The sequence below is a fragment of the Fonsecaea monophora genome, assembly GCF_001642475.1.
Source record: "Fonsecaea monophora strain CBS 269.37 chromosome Unknown Scaff14, whole genome shotgun sequence".
NCBI lineage: Eukaryota > Fungi > Ascomycota > Eurotiomycetes > Chaetothyriales > Herpotrichiellaceae > Fonsecaea > Fonsecaea monophora.
In genome coordinates, this window is record NW_019173945.1 from 346276 (window position 1) to 360739 (window position 14464).

The window sequence follows — 14464 nt, forward strand, 5'->3', positions numbered from 1 at the left end:
CCAGATGCTTGATTGGCCTTTGCACGCCGAGCCTCAGGACTCGGAAATCCCTTTTAGGGACGATACATGCGGGTGCCATGTGCACAGGCCCAATTTGTCATTAGATCCAACCGCCATTGGAGTGACCGGACGCTTTCTAACGGCTGCCGAGTGAGTAAGAAGGTTTGATACTGCGCCCAGCCTTTACGACAAATCCTTGGGATTGGACACCTTGCCCAACTAAGGCATCTCGACCTTGATGCACAATGGCTCGATTGCGGAGAGCTTCTAAGCCATTGTAACACCAACCCTGAGAGGCTGGCACTCGTCAATCGTGCATGGAACAGCATCCATCGGCCCTCAGTGATTAGTAGTGCTCGCTCGCTGAAATGCACAGAACGATGACGACGACAGAGCAATACACCGGAGGATCTGGCGCAGGAGTTTCTCCTCTGCGAAGGAATGCATTGCCCAACTTTCAAACTATATAAAGTCACGGTTCTGCCGATTACGAGGTGAGTCTGCCAGGAGTTGAGCATCGTGTTGTTCCATTTGCAATTCTCAAATACAAGGCTCTCACGGTATCACGCAATTATGCATTTCTCTACATCTGTCTGGCTGTCGCTGCTGCTTCCAGCCCTGGAAGCCACCGCTCAACCTGTTGCTAAGCAAAATTATACATGCACAAGCTTCATGGTCAAGGTGCCGGTCAACAATGCGACTGTGGTGGTCCCTCCGATACCTGAATTCCCAGATCAATATGCTGCCACGGCATTTGCGAATCAAATCACCCTTCGCACGCCCTCTACTGCCGCACCCAACTTGACGACTCTCACAAAGACATTCAACATCAGTGCAGAATACTGTATTCCAGCCAAGCCAGGTCCAAAGGCCTCGACCTTGCATCTTCTCACACACGGAATCGGATTCAATCGGAGCTACTGGGACTTCTATCTCCCCTCGAAGCCCAATGATGCTCAGTATTCCTACATCAACAGCGCCACAGGTGCGGGATACAGCACTCTCTCTTGGAATCGGCTGGGCATCGTGCCCTCGACCCTTGCCGACCCCTATACGGAGATTCAGAGTCTCGTTGAGCTTGCAGTGCTCGTCAGTCTCACCACGCTCGTCCGAGCAGGGAACATCTCTCAAGTCCCCGTCCCGGACAAAGTCGTCCATGTCGGCCACAGCTACGGCAGCGAGTTGAGCGCCTCGCTCGCCTCAGTCGCCCCCGACCTGACCGATGGCGTGGTGCTGACCGGCTACTCCGCCATTGGCAATTACTCGACTTTTTTTGTGGCCAACACGGCGCTGCACCTCGCCAGCACGAATCAACCCAAGCGATTCCCCAACAGCACTTACTCGAACGGATTCCTGACCTGGCCAGACAAATACGGCAACCAATACTCCTTCTTCCAGTATCCGTTCTTCGACCCCGCCGTGCTCGACCAGGCTGAAGCGACAAAGTTCCCCTTCACCTTTGGCGAGTTCCTCACCATGACGGCCCTGCCGCTCGCCGCCCCCAACTTTACGGGCCCCGTGCTCTATCTCGGCTCCGAGGCCGACTTGATCTTTTGCGCCTCAAACTGCACGGGCCTGTTTGGTCCCGACAGCGCCGCGGTGCAGTCGTTCAGCGGCAGCAGCAGCGTCGAGACGTACCTCCAGCCGGACGTGGGTCACGGGCTGAATCTGCACCACAATGCCACGGGCGCGTACAATGTCATTCTCGACTGGGCTGATAGACATGGATTTTGAGAGAGAGGAACGACCAGGGAATGGCTGTACGTGGCGCCACCATAGGGGAAGTCATCCGAATTGTATATAATCAAGACGAGTACCAAAGGCGCAGTGGGGGGCGGGCGGGTAAGCAGTAATGTATGTATGTAGATGTAGATCGCGTTGGTAGCTGTCACTCTGACAACCTCAACCCAGTTTCTACCGTACTTCTCAGAGACTGAGAACGCTAGGTCCGCTAGCCACTTGAAATACTAGATTTTTTTAGATTTTGTTTGATTTTTCCCATTTCCCATTTCCCCTTTCCCAGGCACCCAGGCAACCCCAAGTCCGGAAACATGGTGAGGTCGACCAGCCGGGGGACGATTCTGTTCTCTTCCGCGTGCGATGCAATAGACCAGTTTTACTGTACTTGCTTTTTTTTTCTTTTCTTCAGGATTGAGTTTTTGTATAGTTAGTCATATTTCATATTACATATTTCTTTATGCTGGAGACGAGACAGACACTCCTAATCTACCTGTGCTTTGCATGCGCCCTGCCGTGGCCATTGCCAATGTTATTATGATTTGTCCCATGCTTGTCTAGGACTTTAGATTTGACGTTTTTTCCAATAGACAACAGACCGTCTGTGTCAGACTCGGCGGCGGCGTGATTGATTCTGTTCTCCTTCCTTCTTACCGGGTGTCAAGCTGTCAAGCTGGCTGGGGAGCAACAGTCTAACCGACGAGATATGTGGTTTCCGGACTTATCAATAACATGTATTGGAATCCTTTTACCAAATTCGGTCTGGAGTACAACTGGAGTACGAGAAAACTAGACGATGCAGCAGCAGCGGTGGGTGGCATCCATCACTCGAAGAGCGAAAAGCGAGACACCACTACCTCGTTCAATGTCAACTGGCACGGCCCGATCGTCATGTTCCTCTGCTTCATCCGGCGCCATCGTCCTCGCCGTCGGCCACCACGTCCTCAACCTCACACTTGATGGCAGACCCGTGTCCGCCGGCCCCGTGGAGCAACAATGGGTTTCCCGAGCGGGAAACGCGCTGGCGTACCTGGTCAAGGTGGTCCTGGTGCTGGCGACGGGCACCGCGTACGTCCAGTGTGTATGGCACCACGCACCGGGGGCGGCCGACTCGGCTCAGTCAATTCGATTCCATGTTCGGCGTGCTGGACAATGTCTTTGAATTCCACCATCTGGGTTTTTGAATGAAACGGCCGGTTTTGTTGTTGGTCGTCGTGGATGGTTGTGTGGTACGTCTGTCACCGATATATTACCATTGCCATTCCATACCCAGCATCTTCCCCCTTCTTTTTTTTCTCTCAAGATCTGTTATCTCAAAGTTCCCAAAATAGCATCCAGAATTCACGTGTACATACCACAGTAGTGCCCACAGCCATATCACTTATTGAACCTTTGACCCCGTGGCCTGCCAAAAACTGACCAAGTCCCGAGACAGGCTCATACCATTAGTCGCCATCATCCACGCCCGGCACCATCTCCGTCGTGTCCGCGTCGACAAGCGAACCCAAGACCATCACCGTCCCGCAGCGAGAATATGGCAAGACCTCGTACGGCGTCGCCATGGCCACGACGACCAACGTCACCGTGTTTTACGGCGGTGCACGGTCCTATCTCAAGGGACCGACGCTCACGATGCTAACCGAGACGGAGGTCCTGTCGGTATCAGTAGGCGGAGACGCATTTTCCACCAACTCGAACTTGACATAGTCGATGGGTTCTTTGGACCGGCCATATCTTGCTCGGCCGCTGGCGTGGAAGTCACGACGCGGTTGACGGACTTGGTCCTCCCGTATCACCAGCAAAAGCAAGTGTTGTTGATGTACGACGCCTGGGTCCCGAGACCGGCGACGGCGACATCGCCCAATGAGACTCCTCTCGTCGACGGCATGCTCGTTGTCGATCCAGACAGGAACAGCAACCTCCGGATCCTGGACCAGATTTCGTCCGACGCAGCAAGGATATATTACAGCATTGCCCCGGATGTGACGATGCAGGCGACGATGACAGCCTCCATCCATGTCATCGAGTGTACCCTGTAAAACACGTCGTGGCACCTAGACTTCGACGTCCGCACCACCGGCGAGCAGGTTCTCAGGCCAACCCTGCAATTTGAGAACTGGATGCCCGGGCGGAGCAGCATCAAACCACCTTCTCGCGCAACGTGTTCTCCTACAATAGCCGAGACCTTGTCGTTGCGTACACACTTGCGATAGGCGGTAGCGCCATGTGTATCCTCGTTGCCATGATTGCCATCTCTAAAATGGACGCCGTGTATTCGAACAGCTTCTCCACAGTCGTCCGCGTCAGCCGGAACCAACCCCGTCTCAACACCGTGATTTGCGATGACCACGACCACAGCGGAGCGCAGCCCTTGCCAAAAAGAGTGGCTGATGCGTATATGTGGATCGGTCGCGAGGATATCGTGAGCCGGGGAATTGGGCGAGGCCGCGTCGCGACGGCGGACATCTGGGACTCTGACACGGAGGAGAGCCGCTCGTGGTGGAGGAAACGACGGGCGATGGATCTGGAGCGACCCCTGCTCCTGGCAAGCTGGCTCAATGGAGTCAGCAAATCGACTCTTGGGCTTCTCACGATATTTCCTTCTGATCCCGTTGTGCTTAAGACGTCGCATAGTGAAAAGAAGGCACAAAAGCCCTCCAAATTCCATCAGTCCCAGTTCATAACCAGGTGGTTCTCGTTTGTCTGGCGTACTCCAACATTACAGACGACGTGGCGACTGAGAAGGCTGCCCAGCTCCTCCGATTCTGGGACAAAGCCCTCTGACGAGCTTGTCGCCGCGTCTCCGGCAGGTAAAATGCCTTCTTCGTCGTCATGCAGAGACCACCACCATTGGCTGCCACTCAGCATTCCGTCCTCATCGTCAAATTCCTCCTCGGTCTGTTGCGTGGTTACGCCACTGTCAATGTCCTCAACAGTCATCCGAGCGATCCAGCCCCATTTGCGCCAGAACCACCGCCTCACTTCCCAACTCCGCTTGTTCCAAGCCACGCCGTCTCGCATACTCCTTCCATAGTCTCTGTTGGCGCGTTCGCGTCCCCAGCAGACCAAGCCGTCGTGAATCAAGTTAAGGAAGAGGCTCATATGATCAAGTTTCCTGACACTCGAGAGGTAGATGGCCATACTCCGAAAGTGTGGGAAGGGGATGCAATCCAGGTACGATGGATGAGGAATGATGAGTTGGTGCGCCGTTGGTCGGAGGTCAACTGGGATAGTGTGGATATTGGCGTTGGAACTGGTTGAGAACGGAGAAGGATGGTCATTGATATAGGAGACGATTGAAATGCCTAGGCTTTGAGCGATCGACATTGTTGCTGCGAAACACGACTCTCCGACCAGCTGCAGATTGTTCTTATAGGGTGATGGGAGGGATGGCCGCGTTCGTGAGATGCTCCGAGACGCTGAAGAAGAAGAACGTGGCGCGACCTGAGGGGAGAACTGGAATGGCGACGCCTGTCGCAAAGGAGACAATGAAGGAGACAGGTTACTCAGCGGGCTCGTCCCTGGAACGACACCCGGTGGAAGCGTATATGTCTTGTTGTCGATATCGTCAGGGATGGGCCATGAGTGTCGCATATCAAGAGCGTCCGGGATTGGCGGTACGTAGTAATACACAGCAACTCCCAATGGAAGAATCGGCTCTGGGAGAGGGGTCGTATTGCTTCCCGCCTCATGGATGTCTGGTTCTGTCAATATCTCGTCAGGAAGTGGCTCTCCCAAGGCAATAGACGATTCCCTGCCAGTCTCCAATGATTCCGTCAAAGGGACCTGGCCCTCAACCGTGGACGGCTGCTGCGCATGTTCCCTCGCCCGCTTTGCCAACTCCTGCGTGACCTTCTCTCGGGTCGCTTCATCTCGACGATGCTTCTGCTTTTCGCGCCAGACGCGCTGCGATCGTCGATTTTGCTCTCTCCTTGCCTCAGTCAGTTTTCGCTTGTACCTCTCTGAGACCTTGGATTCCGGGCCCGCCGCAGCGGAGGATGAGCTCGACATATCCTTGTGTTCAGCTACTTTGCGATTTCCTCACGATGAGCGTGAGACAACGTTGGGCCCTCGAGATTCGCACAATGCTCGCAAGTCCTGCATGGGGAGAAGTGGCTGGCTGCACTGGATGACAACAGGCATAGAGGATCGAGTCCTATGTTCAACCACAGACCTATGATGATGCAGAGGTTCACATGAGGGCGAAGGACCGGGTGTGCTGTGATTGATGGCGAGCAGTCAGTGAGTCGTGGGTTTTCCGGACTCCAAGGTGGTAGTTAGATGAGCCTATCATTCTCCGTCTCCGAGTACGAATAGGCAGGGTACAGGTAGGACGCACCGCCAAACAGAGCAGACTTCCGCCTGGGCCTTTGGCCTTGGTGGCCTAGTGAGCCCTAGTTAGGTAATAGTAGGCTACCACGCCACCAACGCTACCTACATAGCATGCTTGCATGCTTAGGTCAGATGGTGTTCGGCACTCGTACATCTCATACACATCTCTACACAGATACGACTTCAGTAACAACTACAAGGCCTCTCGTCGTCCATTCCACTCACCATGTCGATCCTAAGCATCCAGCGAAACCCTGGCGGTTGACTTGACTGCACTTCTAACACTCTATAGCGCTCGTCTTCTTCTCATGACGACCACTACTGCTTCGAACCCGCTGCCGTCTAGTGCGCGTGCTGCACACATTCGACAACCTTTTTGCGATACCCGCTGAGGCCATGTCAGATGGCCCTCGTGAATCGCTGTCGACGTACACTAAAGAGCGTGTGAGATCAATATATCAGGACGGGCTGAAATGGAAAACCAGCAACACTATCGGGCAACCAAGAACTTTCGAGGCGCGTTCGATAGAACACGATGCAACAAGCGAGCTGTTTTACATCTTTTCGGCAGCGCAGCAAAAGGAACGATTACGACAAATGGGCAGATCTTTTTTCCGCGCCGTCCAGGAATCCCATGATCATGTCGCTCGGCTAGATGACAAGATTGCATCCCTGATGTCTTGCTGCTACGATGGCGTCCTGGACGAGGACTATATGGTCTCGCAGACTTGCGCATTATTATCTCGCATTCCTGGCACTCCTCCTCTGCACCGGGCATTGAGTTCAATGTTTTCAGGCCACAAGTTTAATTGGGGTTACTTCGAAAGTGTCCACCACAGCCATGTTCTGTTGAATCAAGACACTTGGGAAAAGCTCCTGGTAACTAAATGGATTGACTCAAACACCGTGAGAATTGCTTTGACCATTGTCCAGATGCGTGATGGGACGAGCAGCAACTTGGTGAATCATTTTCGACAGTACCTCAACACCCTAGCTGAGATCTCAGAGGCGACGTTCTCTTTGCTCTACCGCTGCAACGATGTCGTGGAACAACAGTCCTGGTTGCTGGCGTCAAGTTTTCTCTGGACGTGCTGGTGTCGTGGACTCATGCTTCATCTCCACAGTGCTCTCCATTTCCATTTGCGATTTGGCTACAACGTCGGGGCTTTGGATCGACTTGACATGAGGCAGCCGTTGCCGCAGATGGGTGTACTTTCGTCACCTTCAAAACCATCAGCATACTTGTGTCCCTGGGCGTTCGAGCTGTTACGATCTGATAGAGCATCTGTGAGTCAAGATTTCCGTCGTTTCCATCAGCGGTTTTCGACGCTCCACGGCCAAAAGCCAGCTCGGTGCTTAGGTGGTCCATGCCGCCCTTGTAACGGACAAGGTCCAACACATTGTCAACGCTTTACGGGACTGAAGATCGTTGACCAGTCTGCTCACGACGGATCCTGCGATGGTCAGTGTCAAAGTTTATTTTGGGACGAGGCGAGCTACCGCAGCGTCGCCGGAGCCAGAGCAGTGTCAATTATTGATACGAATGAAGAGTTTATTCGATACTGTCAGGCTTCTCGCAAGACGATAGCTGTGTCGCATGTGTGGGCTCATGGTGCGGGTGGTCGACCGCACACCGGCTTCAACGCCTGTCTACATCAGCGGCTCGTCCGAATTGCTCGAGAAAACGACTGCGACTCCTACTGGATGGACACGCCTTGTATACCGGAAGATCACCAACTTCGAGCCGAAGCGATCTCGTATATCAACAAAGTTTTCAATACAAGCAGCATCACGCTGGTGTGGGACCGGGATCTCATGTCGATCGACATATCTCGTCCGTCGATGGAGATCCAAGAGGCGATCCTATGCACTCTCCTGGTCTGTGACTGGACCTTGAGGTCTTGGACTCTGCTAGAGTCGATGCGTGCCCGCCACAACATTCATCTCTTGTGCAAAGACAACGAGACCGTCGCGCTGAGAGACTGTCTCCTCAATGTCCACCACGCCGGCGCCATCGACATTGCGACATTATTGCTCACCAGCCAACAACTTCTGCCCGCGATACAATACGACGGTGAAGAACCCGATGACGAACTGCAGAGACAAATGAGGGGTTACGTCCCTGTCGAGGAAGCTCTGCACCTGCTGGCTCGTCGACACGCGTCTAGACCAGGAGACAGCGTGGTCATCTTGAGCCTGCTCATTGACGACAAGCCAGTGTATACTGCAGAGGCATTCTGGAAGTCAAAGATCGGCCAGTCCTTATACTCGGGCGTACTATTCTCATCCCAGCCCAGACTCCGATGTAAGGGATTTGGATGGGCACCTTCTCAGCCAGAATTACCCCTGGCTGTTTTGAGTGGTGATTCTCCACACTCTCAAGAGTACCTGTTTGACGGTTCACTGTCGTGGCCAGCGATAATTACCCGGGACGGTCTCGACGCGACGTTTGCCACGTTCGAGATACCTGAACTCGAGCAAGAGTCGTCGGAGTCGTCGTCTTCATCCCCGCTTCAGCATGTCCTCACTAATCTAGCCCAGAAGTTTCCCTGGTCGGGCTCCCGACGACGTCAGCCCAGTCAAATACAAACTCTACGCAACCACTTCCATCTGGAGAGGTATAAGCACTCGCTACTTCTCCTTCCCGTCGTTGCGAACTCGTCACGCAGTGCCCCATTCAACGCGTACCGCGGCCGGTCGAATGGCTTGCTATTTGCCGTGGTGGGTTCACATGATGAGGATCGGCGGACGTGGCACTGGCTCGGGACTTTTGAATGGGACTTGACTTGTCCGCCTCTGCCAAAGAAGAGGAAGGAACGGGAGAAAGTGTTCATTGTCTAGCCATTCCTTCTCGTGGACACAACAGCGTCCGATGACCGCCCGTTTGTGATCGCGTTAATGCCAAGGCAACGTTATTAGGTTGTGATTCATTCAAGGGAGGACGGAATACTATGTAGGATTGCCCGTTTCTTGGTTTGTGATCGTCCTGGCAATGCGCAAACCTCGTATAAGGGTTCTTAGGTCCGTATCCGTCGACGTCTCCTAAAACCATCCAGGCTTCGAACCTCGAAAAAAGGCACTTGCAACCAAGCAACGAGTCTGATTGGTGCCAGCTCCCGCCAGCCTTTGCGAGGCTGAATCGCTAGCCAGGGGCCGTCGCGAGGGCCGAGTACGAGGGGAGGATAAGCCAGTCCATAAGCCACCACCACCCAGACCAAGACTATCCTAACCTTTGTACTTGTGACTTGTCTGTTGTCTATATAATATAGTAGACGAGTGAATAGTGAATGGAAAATATGGGATGCACCACCAACCGTTCTCGATGCTCATACCCCTCTATACTCTACATCCGAAGGGCCTGAGCTGGTCTCCTTTGTTCTTTTTCTCGATCCACTATCCACCATTCACCCATTCCCCATCCACCATCCCAGGACCAACCACAAGTCCCAAACTCCCACAACTCCCTGATCCACAGCGATAGAGGGTGGAAAACAGTAAACAGTACAAAAAAAATGTCCCCTACGTCAACACCCGTCCAACGGGTCTTTGCCCAAGTCCACTCCAGCTCGGGTCTGAGATTTCCCGAGACGGTCGCGGCCTTGCTCGCCCTGGGCGTCACGCGGTACCACGTGGATTATGTCGCGGGGACGACGACGACGTATGCACCGACATCCGCGGCCAAGAGGACGACCGGGTCGAGCCAACTTGAGAATGCAATTGCGCATGAGACCGAAGTCATCGCCACACCCACGCCTCTCCACACCACCACCCCATCCATGGTATTTTCTGCGTGGAACGCCCCCGCCCTCGCCCTCGCTATAGCGCGCATCCAAGCCAACAAAACGACCTACGCCGAGTTTTCGCGCGAGTGCATCGCCGCCGGCGTCGCGGGGTACATGGCGTTCTTGGCCGGGAAGCGGGTCCTATATTACGGCTGCGACGGAGACGTGCATGTCGAGTGGTTTCCTGGCGTGGGCCCCGCAACGCCTGAAAAAGAGTGAGGAGGAGAAGAGAAGGAAGAAGGGAGGGAGGGGGACGGAAAAAGGGGGGAAAGGGAGGGAAGACAAGTGTATCTTGTTTCTACCGAAGAGGCTGTTAATAGTGACGGTGGAGGTGGAGGTGGTGACTAGGTTGATAATGATCGGCATGAATGTTAATGAGATTGTTCGATGGCTACTTTGTCTACTTCGAACATCCAGAACCAATATCCACTCTATATATAGATAGCTATACTCTCTTAATTACTTGATTAGCTCATTTCTTTCATTTACATCCTATTTACATCATCGTACATCCGGCCCATCCACGAGTGACACGGATGACGAGACACCCCTTTTCTCTCAGCCTTACACGCGAGCGCACTCTCATGGACTGGTGCGGCTCAGGCCAAGACACTCGGCCATACCGTAGAAGATGTCAATGCTGTTAAAGACACCAGAGAACAGCTCCGTGCAAGGCCCGCGTGTAAAGACGGGCACGTCGGTCAGAGAGTGCACACCTTGATCCGCCTATAGCCAATGATTAGTAAGAAATCGTGCCAAAGCAAAAATAAATCAAAACTTACAGAAACAGGGAGTGAGCCGTTGATGATGAACCCAGTAACAGCATCAACATAGTTGACGTAAAAGTCCTCGTCAGAGAAACCAGTGATGTTGATGGCCGGCACACGAGGTCCGTTCTTGTTGACCCGGTAGTCCTCTCGGTGGTCAGGGAAAGCAGCCAGCCCAGAGTACAGCGTGTAGCGAGGATCCCAGTTGGCCGGGAAGTTGACGCCAGGGCCGTAAACCAGGTTCTGGTCGCTGCCGATAGGAGCAGAGCGGTTGGCGAGAACATATTGGCTGAGCCCAGAGTTCTGGTAGGTGCCGATGGCGTCACGCTTGTCACGGGGCGCTTTTTGCGAGTTGAGGAACTTTGTGTCGACAGAGCCCATAACGTCGAAGCCATGGCCGTGATCAGCGGTCACGAGGATGAGCGTGTTTTCCAACTCGCCTGCTTCTTCGAGCCAGGCAATCGTGGCCTTGATCGTATCGTCCATTTCGAGGAGCTCACCCAGGGCACGGTCATAGTCGAGCACGTGCATCATCTTGTCGATACTGGCGGCTTCAGACATAAGGAAGAAACCCTCATCTCCGTGGCGGGTCTGGAGAACTTCGAGAGCCTTGAGAGTCATTTCCTTGAGACCTGGTTGATCGGTGGCAGCTGCTTTGGAACCATCAGGGGCAGTGCTAGACTTGTTCAGGTTCTGTGGGTAAACATTTCGATCGAGCCACTTGGCCATGTTGTTGACCGAGAAAATACCAAGATGCTTGCTCGAGTTGCCAGACGCCTGGAGAGCAGTGTTGTTCAAAACGACGGTATAGTTCTGCTTGGCAAACTCCTGGTAGTAGTCCTTACCCTGGAAGGAGCCCTTGCCTGGATAGAACTGTTCGGCACCACCGCCAAAGAGCACATCAGGGCCGGTCCAGTTGGTCCAGGTATAGTTGGTGATGCCTCGGAGGAAAGAGTCAACGACGGCTCCGTATTGACCCCGATCCCGTGTATGGGCGGTCAGTGCGGCAGGGGTTGCGTCGGCGATAAAAGCGGTAGAGACAATGCCAACACCGCCACCCCTGAGCCGGTGGAAGATTTCAGCGATACTCTCGATCTTTGGGTCGTCAAATTTGTTCGGGGAGGAGTCAGCATAGACGCCCAAAGCATTGACGGTAGATTTGTGGCCAGAGTAGAGAGCAGTCGCAGAGTTGGCGCTATCCGTAATGAAGCTATCAATCGAATGCGTCATTTGGTGACCCAGCATCGGAAACTGGTCCATAGCCATCTTGGTCTGGTACTTTCCGTTGATGGATTGGTGACCAATCAGGCGCGCAGCTGCATCTTCGATTTAGCATCAAATCTATACCAAAAAGTCATTTGTCCTCACCAGTGATCATGTTCGTGGTCATGCCGTCTCCAATGAACATGACAACGTTCTTTGCCCGCTGCTGGGGAGAAATGTCCCGGACGGTCCAGTTGGCAATCGTCGTCTGTGAGCCATTCCTATACTTTAGGGTCGCAATATACTGGCCTGGCTCATACAGGGCAACATTTCGCCATGCCTTGGACGCAACCTTGACCTGCGACGGAGTCTTGGCCACCTGAGCAAACAAATCTTCGTACCAGGTGAAGTTCCAAGTCTCAAGCTTTGGTTCCGAGAGGCTGAAGAACTCTGAGATTGGCCGAGCAGCCCCGCCCTCCCGCTCGATGGTCAAAGTGAACTGAGAAGAAGCATTAGCCGGTGGCAACGATAGTGATGCTTGTGCAATAAACCCAAACGAAGCATTGCTCAGAGACAAGAGTAACTCACATTGGGATCAGGGGTGGTGTAGCCACGAATAGCCTCGCTTCCATTCAAGGGAGCGTGGACCTCAGCTCGGATATCGAATCGTTGGCCTGGGAGGAAGTCGGCTTGGTCGGGTGGAATGATACACCCCAAAGTTGGACATGTTCCGAGCCTTTGGAAGGTTTGAGCCGCGCAGTGGCTGCAGAAGGCGGCAACTGCCAAGACACTCTCTAAACCGAGCTGGAATCTCATCTTTGATACCTGGAAGACGTCCTGGACCAAATAGTTGGGGAAAAGCTCATGAGAGGGTTCAGAATTTCAACCCAGCTGTAGGAGCTTGCACCTTTTGTACCTTTCAGTCTAGTCTACAGCTCCTCCCAGCCTTCGACGGAAAGCAAGCTCTATTGCGTACGTTGCATAGCCCGCAAGAACTCGGAGAATCCATTGCCGTGCAGAGCTTCTGTCTCGTGGGATCCGTTGGTTTCGCACTGGCCGCATGGTATAGTGTAACTTGCTTCGATTTCAACTGCTTTGGGTAGGCGGAATCGATGCCAAGACAACGGGAGGGATGCCAAGCCACGGAAAGAGAGAAGGGGAAGATATTAACCACTGAAACTCCCCACGTGTTTGGTTGCTCGGCGGGCCGGGAAAAAGCTTTGCTGAGGCCTAGGGTTGCACACGAAGGGTGCCAAGATCAAGCGCTACAGGACATCCCCGTTCTGTCTGCCATTTAGTGAATGCGTGGTTAGACGTACCTTTGCCATTGGAGAGTGTGCTGTTCAACGTGGCAGCAAACTCGTCGCCAAGAGCGGTAGCGGAGGGTCAGGTCCATTGAAGCTGATGATACACGGAAGAAGGAAAGAAAAGGAATGGGGTGCCCGGACCTGGACATCTCGTGGTGAAAAGGTCAAAGCGGAGCTGCAGAAAGGAAGTTCAAGCCCCGAAGGCATTTGTCCGTGAAGGCACTCATAGCCAGCTTCAAGCTAGAGGAACAAGGGTTGCGATCTGGGAGTAGTCAACTCTGAGCACCCTCGTCTGGTACCTCGAAGCCCACAGATATCCTCCCAGGAACATCAATAGCACAAACCTTTTCAAGTAGTGTCGCGTTCTCAATATAGCTCTCCACCTCGTGGCTAAGCTCGTTTTTCGGTCGACGATCCTATCCATCATGCAAGTTCTCGGGTAAAGGCTCGAAACGAGCAAAAGCGAGATGCCAATTTGTCGAAAGGTTGGGCGTGTTGCCAGCTATACACAAGAAGAGTACCTTCCTGGCATGCGACCCAAAGTATGCAGGAAGCTGTACTTACATACTCGCACGGTGATATCAGATCTTTCAACTGGGTCGTAGCGAACAGACCGAGCTTTTGAAGGATGGCAGGACCGGCGGTGTTTGAAAGCGACCCACACATGTATCCGGCTCGACGGGTCAGACTGATTTCTGAGTTCCTGGTGCCATCATCCCGCAATACCAGCACGTCACACAAGCGACCCTTGGCTCCCGTATCCAAATGTTCATCAACAAATAGCATTGGACAGTGGGTAGCTTCGATCTGCAAGGCTGGCCATGTCTGCTTCGAGAAGCAAGCCAGAATTCTGCCCTTCAGAAGCTTGTGCCACGTTTGCGGGAAGGGGTGCATATGAAATCGTCGGACATGCAGGCGGCACAACGAGAAATCTGGGCGTTCATACTGTACACTCACGTCGACACCCTCTGGATTGTCCATCTCGAGAGTGCTGACATGCTTGTCACGTTACTCCACTGCCCACGTATTGCCCAGGTTGTTGCTTTTGCCACCAATCTTGCCTGATGAGGAAGTTGTCTACATTCCAGGTCACGAAGCACCACAAAGAGTGTCAATAGTCTTGAGCTGGGATCTAAGATCAGGGTCTCTTCCCTCCAACACTAGCGATTGGAGATAAAAAGTCCGTGGTAGAAAAGTCCGATGGAAAGGCAATGAAGCGAGTGGTGACTGAGATTGGCTTCGGAGCTGATGGTGCAGCGAGGCGAAAGAGATATGGGATTCTAGGAGTGCGGAGTGCTGAGGGCTGGTTCGTCTGCTATTGGTGGCAGTTACCTAA

At 53.4% G+C, this 14464-nt stretch overlaps 6 protein-coding genes across 6 annotated transcripts; 4 read left to right on the forward strand and 2 right to left on the reverse strand.

Moving 5' to 3' along the window:
- Positions 1-573: 573 nt before the first annotated feature.
- AYO21_03070 (hypothetical protein) lies at positions 574-1734 on the forward strand (the record flags this gene model as incomplete). The annotated part of the gene is made up of 1 exon (XM_022653045.1): positions 574-1734. One exon carries the CDS (start codon positions 574-576, stop codon positions 1732-1734), a length of 1161 nt encoding a protein of 386 aa, XP_022514739.1.
- An 868-nt stretch (positions 1735-2602) lies between these two features.
- On the forward strand, positions 2603-4374 carry AYO21_03071 (hypothetical protein; the record flags this gene model as incomplete). Its single annotated transcript, XM_022653046.1, has 5 exons — positions 2603-2818; positions 3187-3334; positions 3445-3765; positions 3951-4300; positions 4372-4374. 5 exons carry the CDS (start codon positions 2603-2605, stop codon positions 4372-4374), a joined length of 1038 nt encoding a protein of 345 aa, XP_022514740.1.
- A 30-nt stretch (positions 4375-4404) lies between these two features.
- On the reverse strand, positions 4405-5748 carry AYO21_03072 (hypothetical protein; the record flags this gene model as incomplete). Its single annotated transcript, XM_022653047.1, has 1 exon — positions 4405-5748. The coding sequence occupies one exon, from the start codon at positions 5746-5748 to the stop codon at positions 4405-4407; it is 1344 nt and encodes a 447-aa protein (XP_022514741.1).
- Positions 5749-6465: 717 nt separating this feature from the next.
- AYO21_03073 (hypothetical protein) lies at positions 6466-8910 on the forward strand (the record flags this gene model as incomplete). The annotated part of the gene is made up of 1 exon (XM_022653048.1): positions 6466-8910. One exon carries the CDS (start codon positions 6466-6468, stop codon positions 8908-8910), a length of 2445 nt encoding a protein of 814 aa, XP_022514742.1.
- Positions 8911-9581: 671 nt separating this feature from the next.
- AYO21_03074 (hypothetical protein) lies at positions 9582-10070 on the forward strand (the record flags this gene model as incomplete). The annotated part of the gene is made up of 1 exon (XM_022653049.1): positions 9582-10070. The coding sequence occupies one exon, from the start codon at positions 9582-9584 to the stop codon at positions 10068-10070; it is 489 nt and encodes a 162-aa protein (XP_022514743.1).
- Positions 10071-10433: 363 nt separating this feature from the next.
- Positions 10434-12637, reverse strand: AYO21_03075 (hypothetical protein; the record flags this gene model as incomplete). The annotated part of the gene is made up of 4 exons (XM_022653050.1): positions 10434-10577; positions 10634-11934; positions 11987-12320; positions 12410-12637. The coding sequence occupies 4 exons, from the start codon at positions 12635-12637 to the stop codon at positions 10434-10436; spliced, it is 2007 nt and encodes a 668-aa protein (XP_022514744.1).
- Positions 12638-14464: the final 1827 nt, after the last annotated feature.